Source organism: Garra rufa, chromosome 22 (assembly GCF_049309525.1).
Source record: "Garra rufa chromosome 22, GarRuf1.0, whole genome shotgun sequence".
NCBI lineage: Eukaryota > Metazoa > Chordata > Actinopteri > Cypriniformes > Cyprinidae > Garra > Garra rufa.
Window position 1 is genome coordinate 40,507,931 of NC_133382.1, and position 9,150 is coordinate 40,517,080.

Below are 9,150 nucleotides of genomic sequence, written 5' to 3' on the forward strand. Positions count from 1 at the left end.
CCATAAAAAAAATATTATGGAGCAAAACTAACACTAATAATAAATCAACATATTGGAATGATTTCTAGAGGATCATGTGACACTGAAGACTGCAGTAATGATGCTGAAAATTCAGCTTTGCATCACACAAATAAATTATATTTTAAAGTACATTAAAATAGAAAGCCATTATTTTAAATTGCGATACTATTTCACAATATCAAAATATTTTTCCGTATTTTTAATCAAATAAATGCAGCCTTGATGAGCAGAAAAGCATTAAAAATCTTACTGATCCCAAACTTTTGAGTGGCAGTGTATATGTAACACTTTACTTGATGCCTTTGTAGATGTATAAGCATTCATTATGCACATTATAAAGCATGAACAACTGTATCCAAAGTTAAGTTTGTGTTTTACTGCATTATATTTTCTGAAGGTGTAACAATAAATAGATAAGCATTATAACTGTGATTACAGCTATTTAAAAGATCATTCACTGCATTATAAGGTGCATTACAAGACAATGCATTAAAACTAGAGCTGCAAAATGATTAGTCTTAATTCATCAATTCAAAATAATAATTTGTTTGCATACCATGTGTATCGTGTATAATTATTATGTGTGTATATATATATATATATATATATATATATATATATACACAAATACACACATACATGCATGTATAAGAAAAAATACGTTAGATTTATATGAAAAATATGTATATTATAATATATACATAAATATGTGACCATGGACCATAAAACCAGTCATAAGGTTAAATTTTACAAAACAGAGATATATACATCATATGAAAGCTCAATAAATAAGCTTTCTATTGATGCATGGTTTGTTGGAATAGGACAATATTTGGCTGAGATACATCTATTTGAAAAACTGAAATCTGAGGGTGCAAAAAAAATCAAAATACTGAGAAAATCACCTTTAAAGTTGTCCAAATTAAGTTCTTAATGCATATTACCAATCAAAAATTACATTTTGATATGTTTACAGTAGGAATTTCACAAAAAATCTTCATGGAACATGATCTTTACTTATTTTCCTAATGATTTTTGACATAAATAAAAAATCAATAATTTTGACCCATACTATGTATTTTTGGCTATTGCTACAAATATACCCCAGCGACTTAAGACTGGTTTTGTGGTCCAGGGTCACATATACACAGTACACACATAGTATGTAAACAAACTTTCATTTTGAATTAATCGTGACTAATCAATTTGCAGCTCTAATTAAAACGACTTTTATAAATCCAATATATAAAGGCTTCAAGTAAAGTCAAGTCTTGAATAATTAATAGAGAAGGACACTGTAAATACTCCACTGGCAGCTCCGCTCTTTAAAGGCAAACTGATTTCCTCATGTGGACTTTATATAGAAATGTCTGAACGCTATTTTAGAGCAAAACCATTTGCGATCAACAGCTGGGGCTGTTGAATTATTCACGTTAATGACAACGATCTAACAAGTTTTTACAGGGTGAAAACGTGCTTGTTAAAGCTGGTGACTTTGTTTTATTTTAAGCACTCGATTAGAAGCGTATTTAAAGGAGGGAACATGCAGTGACTTCAGAAAATCACATGATGGAACGTCACGTTTGCAAGCCTCGAGTGTAAAATGTGTAAAAGCATGCGACCTGAAAGATCTCGAATTCACTCGCATTCACGGTTTTATAATGCACAAATAAATAACGTGAAGCGATGTGCTGCTGGTGTCCTCGCAATGTACATTTTATTCACACCTGATACATATTTACATAACACATGGACGTCAGCCATGCCTGTTTACAGCAAACACAGCAGCAGCACAAAGAAAACTAAACCAAAACTACACGCACGCGCCTTCAGTCGGATAAATTAGATTTGATTACTAATCTAGAACTACAAGTGCCTCAATCAAACTTATCAACAAGTACAAAAAAATGCTTGCAGGAATCCCAACATAAAAGTCTATTATCGTCGATAATAAAAATCATCAGGGATTTCAGTCTTATTGCAATATCATTCCTGCAACTTACTCCCACCAATTTGAATGGGAAACAGTTTTGGCAAGGCAAAAACACCCCTGAAGGCACAAAATGACTGTTTTAAACTGTAGAAGACCCAGGGTGTGTGGAACAGCTGGAGATCTGTAGCAAACGCTCATTAGTGGTGGTTTATTTGGCCAGAGAGACGTGGAAATCAGGACTGTCAAAGAGTAAAGGCCTACGCGGGGGATTCGGCTCCTTCGTGGCGCTGTGTAAAAGTTTAAAGAGTCCAGTGCCGATGTTCATGGGGATCCCCATTATAATGCATTCAGAAACACCTGAAGAAACACACAGAGAGAAGAATGAGTTTGTAGAGGACTGATGCCATCCAGTCTTATTAAAAAAAAAATTATATAAATAAAAAAAACATTAAACAAGTAAAAATTAATTAATTATTACAAAATATAAAATAATTTAAAAAAAGAAAGAAAAAAAAGCTGCTAAAAACAACTAAATCACAGGGTTAATCTTCTAGGAAAATAACATTTATTTTCTCACATCAGGAAAATTAGTAATAAAATATTTTTGCATTAAGAGCCATGATGATTCTCACATTACGTGGCCAATGCATTACACATTAGAGGCCCATTACTGTAATTTTGCACAAAGATATAATGATTTATTTCAGATTAGCATCAATTAAAAGCAGTGCAACCAAATACTATTATTATGCATAAATATATTACATAAATAACTATAAATTGTGTGTTTGTGTACACACTACCAGTCAAAAGTGTTTAAACAGTAAGATTTTTAATGTTTTTTAAAGATGTCTCTAAAGATGTCCAAGCCTGCATTTAAAAAAAAAAAAAAAAAAATTGAAATATTTTTAGAATTTAAAGTAACTGTTTTCTATTTGAATGTATTTTAAAATGTAATTTATTTATAGTCTTCAGTGTCAAATGGTCCTTCAGAAATCATTCTAATACTTTGATTTGCTGCTCAAAAACATTTGTTAAAACAGCAGATTCATATTTTTCAGGTTTCTTTGATGAATAGAAAGTTCAGAAGAACAGCATTTATCTGAAATAGAAATATTTTGTAATATTATAAATGACTTTATCATCACTTCTGATCAATTTAAAGCATCCTTGCTAAAAAAAAAAACATTTCTATCACTTCTTTGCTTATATATATATATATTAGTGGTGGGCATAGATTAATTTTTTTAATCTAGATTAATCTAGATTAAATCTTGAAATTAATCTAGATTAATCTAGATTAAAATGGCTAATTTGAATTATGCTGAAGGCATCAGAATATGTGTGCTACCCAAATAATGACTAAAATTAAGTCTTTGAGAACGGGTTACTCAAGCCAGGTGACGCATTAGACCAGGCGCCCATCTCCTGTTTCCAAAATGCATTACAAACTGCTTGACAATTGCTTTTACAACACAATTAACTATACAAACTTGTGTAACAAAGTACTTCTGCGCAAAAGGCTGTACGACGTGCGCGTTCCAGTAAAATACACAGGCGCGCGGGTATGGATTATGTGATGATGCGTGCATCTTCCAATAAACTGCGTTGCTTTTAGAAGCGTCAATTCAGTTGTTGCATATAGTTTAATGTCTTTATTTCGGGATTATCAAAGTAAATTATAACTCAAATTTGAGATTTTACTGGGGCACAGCAGATTTTCACTGGGGCACGTGCCCCAGTAAAAAGGGTCTAGCAACGCACCTGCCCTGAAGCAGCTTCATAACTGCATCCATGTCTGCGCGTCTCATTTGATGTGGTCATTTCACAGAAGTTGAAGACTCGTTCTCGCCCCCTACAGTGCAATTCAACTAGATATACGTCATCCGCGCTAAAATATCAAGGTGAAAGTCATCATAGCTTGCGTAGTTTAGACCCAGCTCCCAACCCAACTTTGAGAATAGATTAACGGCGATATTTTTTTTATCGCGCGATATGAATCTCACGTTAACGCAGCACGTTAACGCCGATAACGGCCCACCACTAATATATATATATATATATATATATATATATATATGTTACAAAAACTTTTTATTTCAGATAAATGCTGATTTTTGGATCTTTCTATTTATCAAAGAGTCCTGAAAAAAAAAAAAAAACATCGTGACACTAAAGACTGGAGTAATGATGCTGAAAATTCAGCTTTGAGCACAGAAATGAATTACATTTTAACAGATAATTATTTTAAACAGTAAAAATATTCTACAAATGTTTTGTTCTACTTTGGATACATTGTTATACTTTTGACTGGTAGTGTATATAGTTTTATTGTAATAGTTTGTGTTATTTTTAATATATTTTAGTTCTGAGAGTGAATAATGGGAATTAGGAGTAAAAATGTATGATTACCACCAAAAAAAAAAGGCTTAAAACAGGTTTAAAACAGGCTTTATGTTCTTTATGCAAAATATAAATCATGTAAATATATTACAGAAATAATTCTAAATTGTGTCATACACACAATGGTTCATCACGACTCTTTTCCCTGCTCATAAACTGATGTTTTCCATGGTGTCACTGTGTGTGTTTCTGCTCATCACTCACCGCAGACCGAATCTTTCTGCCCAAAATAAGCTGCATCAAACAGATGATCCGCCGTCTTCTCAAAGGACGCCAGCATGAGAACGCTCTCCTTCATCTTGGCCAGACCAAAGCGGGTGATGCCCAGAATCTCACCCTACGATCCAAGAGTCAGAAACGCTGTCATCTCAATCACAGTCAAGAATCCATCACTCAACATCATTATAATGCATTTATGTTTTCAGTGGCTTTTAGCAGCTGAACTGAACTCACCTTATAGGACATGAGATCCGCCAGCAGCATGACGTGTCTGCGGTCGATGCTCATACCGTGGTTTATCATGGTGTACTGGATCTCGTTAATGATGGTGGATCTGGCCGCTTCAATGCCCAAAGTCTTCTCAACCTGAAGAAAACATGAAAAATCTTCATACACAATAGACAAGCTGAAGGATAACAGATGTGCATCTTGGGAAATAAAATCTGCTGATTTGCCAAAAAAATATTACACCTAATATAGTCTAATTTGATGATGCTGTGTTCAAAAATATCAATAAAAGTTTTTCCATCACTTACAGTTTTTAACCCTTAAAGACCTACAACATTTTTGGGGCACCTGAGGCACCTGTACACTTCTTTGTTTTTGTTTTTTCAGACCTATTCTAGCAGTCAGCATCAATTGTCATATATTATAAACATAAGAACTTGAACTTTATGTCTAGCTAATTTAAAACGACAATTGTCAATTTGTTCTCTCTAAAAATGAGTGAATTTCCACAATTTTAAGAAAGACGCTAGCAACAGTTGGGTGTTTTTTACTGTGTACTCAAAAAAAAAAAAAAAACTCCTTAAGTTTGGATTTTTTTTTTTTGTTAGAAATTTGTATTTAGGGGTTTTACACTTCCAAATAAAATTTTGTCTATATATAACATTCCTCAAACAAGTTATAGCCATACATTACAATATTATTATAGGCGCTTTTCAGTGTGAAACAGGCCTATTTAGTTTATTGACAATATAGACGTGTCCAAAAACATTTTAGGAGTAAAGTCATAGCAGAAACAGTGTCATATAATAACAAAACCCAGTAAAAAACAGTGTAGGAAGTAGTGAAAACTAAAATATAAACAGTCAAAATTATTCACAAACTACACAAAATGAGAGAGAAATATACTGAGTGCAACAGAAAAAATTGTGCAAATAATCTTTCGAAACTATATAAACAACCAAATAGATGGATCTGCTGGCTGTAGTCTGCGTCGGAATCTATTTTACCAGGACATCGAAAACGCGAAAACCTACATTCCAGTGCTTTATCCGATATGTACTGCTGTTTTATCCTTGTTTTTGGTTTGTGTTATGTCAAAGGGCTCTGTCATGAGCATTTCTGTGCTTTTTCAAAGAATGCTGTGATGCAAATGTGTTATTTTGTGTTTGTTTTCATGCACGCGAGACGCACTTTCACTTTGCGTGTTCAGATTTGCAAAGAAACTTGCTAATCTGTGGTTCAAAAGACGAAAACCTATGTTTATTGGTTGAATAGATGACACTTTGAACCAATCTGGGCACAGAAGTGGGACTAAGCATTAGGGCTGTGCGATTAATTGAAATCGTATCGAAATCGCGATGTGAACATGCACGATTTCTAAATCGCCTTACAGCGCGATTTTTTGCACGCACTCGACTGATACTTTTCCCGCAGCATGCTATTTGTACCGATCACAACACAGCGCGCCTAAACAGAGAGCAAGAACATGCCAACGTTCATGCTTGAAACCAGAAATGGTTTTTATGTGGGACACTGTGGTCTGGGTTGTTGTTTTTTCAAACACACGCACGCGCATACGCACACACATACTTACTTTTTGCCATAGGTCTGTTCTAAAGACATTTTGTACTACCTTTACTAGGCAGGGCTCGAAATTGTGAACGTTTTGGTCGCATATGCTCCCAAAATTTAATCTGCGTGACATGAAATTATATTTGGGAGCATTCGTGCGAGAAACTGTTGTTGTCCGACTTGGTTTCATTTCTTTACAAAACTTTCGCTACCATAACTACTGCACAGACTGCTGTGAGCTGATACAGTGACAGGTTCGACATTCTCTCTTTCGATTGTGAAAAATAAAAGGTCTCAACAAACCGCTTTTGAAGAAATATAATATATTTCGTGCTATAGCGTACATTCTGTCAGATCCAATTCTGGCGCCTCCGTGTCCATATACGTTACTGTACAACACGGCATTCATCCACATCAGATGATAACTCAGCGGCAGAGTTCCACTCACACAGGGGCGTAATTTTCACTGGGGACATGCTTTTCAAAATCCTGTTTATGTCTTCTCATATTTCAAATGGTTTTGTTATAATAATCTCTTTTATTGTAGAATGCACGCTCAGCGCCTTTGAGAGTCTCGCACGATCGTTAAAACGAAACCAAAACTAAGACGCGGACGCGCATTTAAAAGCAATTTTAATATCCCGCGTTCAGAGAGCGACTCCTCAATGCGCGCAAATTAGGCTACATAAAATATCTAGGTAGTTATTAGTATGTGGGCTATAAAAAATATATTGTGCAGTTGTCTATAGTTCTATATCATGCTTGAAAAATTCGGTCTCTATTTGCACTTTGAATATTGAAAGAGTGGCCTACTTTGATCATGTGCTTGTAAAACATCTGCAGTCAGAATCAGCCATGAAGAATCAAGATCAGTGCATTACTAAAAAGAAATTGGGTGCGCCTAAATTTTTTTTGGTGCTCCTAACTTTTTTCACCTGCTAGGTGATTTTTTTTCCGCCTTCTGTTTTAGAGTGTTACAGTTACATGTTACAGTTCTTTGATAAAGATCTAATTGTTTTCCTTTAAAAAAAAGTTTTAGATTCACACTGTAAAACATGTCTGTGTCAAAATCGTGATTAAAATCGAAATCGCAATACTGTTCAAGAAAATCGTGATAGGTTTCTTTTGTCCATATCGCACAGCCCTACTAAGCATCAACAATCAGTCCTGCTTTTCTCAGAGGACTGAAATGCATTGATTTCATCTGACGAATCATTGCTGAGGAAATGTGATGACGTAATCACGCTCACTACGGAGCCTCTGAATATCCAAATGAGACGAGCGTGAATGCGAAATATCACTGAAAAGACTATACTCTGTGCATTTTGAGACTTTTTAAAGCATTTAAATTGAATTAGCGGTTTAAATGTTATTAAACATTTAAGAACAATAGTTATTTTTAACCGTCGGTCTTTGAGGGTTAACAAACTAAAAATGAAGATTTTGTGCAATCAAATGTAAAAAGTCTGTTTTAATGACAAAAGAAGTATTAAAAATACCTCATTCAACTTTCAATATGCAAAGTGGAAAAATCTGTTCAAATATTTCATTTACTCTCAATGAGCTTTACATAAACGTGCATAAAATATCTAATTCTTTGATAGACACATTGTCTTTCAATAATTAAAGCACTTTTCAAGTACCTCTTCAGGAATATTATTTTCAAGGCTTTCCCAGGCCTTAAATTTCAAAAATTCTAAAACCCTGTCATAATTTCATTCTTGTATTTGATCTGATGGAAAGCGGTGTAATTTAAAGATACAATTCTGCATTTAAATGCCAAAACACTGCCATTTGCAGTGCTGCCCATGTAAATGACTGCTGTTTAAGATGCCAAACGGCAAATGAGACGTTGAGGAAAAGTGAAGCGCTTGATCAGTGCGTGTGTATCTCTGACACAGACCTGCAAACTCATCAGAGAAAAAAAGGTGACAGTCTCTGGAGGGGGGGGGGGGATCTGACTTGAACTCAAGTAAGAACAACTAAAAACAACAAAAGAACCAAAACACAAATTATATTATACTGAAAAACATTATTTTTTTCCTTCTTAGCCTGGACAAGGGTTTCACAAACACACACGCACACACCATGGAGGGAAACTGAAAAACATTCACAAACTATTTAATATATTTACAGTTCAAGATAAAACTTAAAAGATGTAGTTATTAAATTATATGAAATATTTCAATATATAGGAATTATCGATTCACATTGAGTGCATTAATTAATTTTTATACCATCAATATTTAACGTAGTTTGTAGTGAACTATATATAAGTATTTAAATAATTCACCCTTATAGGCTGTTTGTGTGTGAGCTTAATGTCTTTCTGCACTTGCTATATTTTATATATATTATATATATATAATATATATATATATATATATATATATATATATATATATATATATATATATAATATAAAGTACTACAATTTATTATACTAGATATTGTATAATAAATAAAAAAGAAAGCTGTCTTGAAAAATATAGGGAGTTTAAAAGGCAGCTGCATAATAAATAATCCTCTGCTGCCATCTATTGGTTATATGGGTAATTCCATATTATTTAAAAAAAAAAAGACGTTGTTTTCTTTGAAGTCATTTTGTCCGATGCAGTTTTTTATGAATGAAAAATGAGTCCTTGAAGTACATTTTATTTCACAACTGTAGAGTTGGAAAATAATAAAGGCTTTAAAATATTGTGATAAGATTTTAAAAATGTGTTCATGACTTTGAAGGCAAGTTAGTGATTATCAAGAATACGATTAAGATG

At 33.5% G+C, this 9,150-nt stretch overlaps 2 protein-coding genes across 2 annotated transcripts in view; one reads left to right on the forward strand and one right to left on the reverse strand.

Moving 5' to 3' along the window:
* Nucleotides 1–2,113: 2,113 nt before the first annotated feature.
* polr3a (polymerase (RNA) III (DNA directed) polypeptide A) lies at nt 2,114–5,118 on the reverse strand. The gene is made up of 3 exons (XM_073828908.1): nt 4,811–5,118; nt 4,562–4,694; nt 2,114–2,311 (listed from the first exon to the last, which is right to left on the reverse strand). Exons 1-3 carry the CDS (start codon nt 4,877–4,879, stop codon nt 2,163–2,165), a joined length of 351 nt encoding a protein of 116 aa, XP_073685009.1. The 5' UTR covers nt 4,880–5,118; the 3' UTR covers nt 2,114–2,162.
* The window catches only part of LOC141297556 (A disintegrin and metalloproteinase with thrombospondin motifs 14-like), a 37,055-nt gene continuing 32,782 nt past the window's right edge, over nt 4,878–9,150 (forward strand). The window contains exon 1 of the mRNA XM_073827973.1: nt 4,878–4,931. Within this exon, the coding sequence (XP_073684074.1) occupies nt 4,878–4,931 (54 nt within the window). The remainder of the gene's footprint in view (nt 4,932–9,150) is intronic.

Bases quoted from the DNA above. Each gene is read 5' to 3' on its own strand.
- polr3a (XM_073828908.1), bottom strand. From the start codon at position 4,879: ATGATAAACCACGGTATGAGCATCGACCGCAGACACGTCATGCTGCTG. The intron at 4,695-4,810 runs GTGAGTTCAGTT...CTTGGATCGTAG, and splicing joins CGGATCTCATGTCCTATAAG to GGTGAGATTCTGGGCATCAC. The intron at 2,312-4,561 runs GTGAGTGATGAG...GTGTTTCTTCAG, and splicing joins GCAGAAAGATTCGGTCTGCG to GTGTTTCTGAATGCATTATA.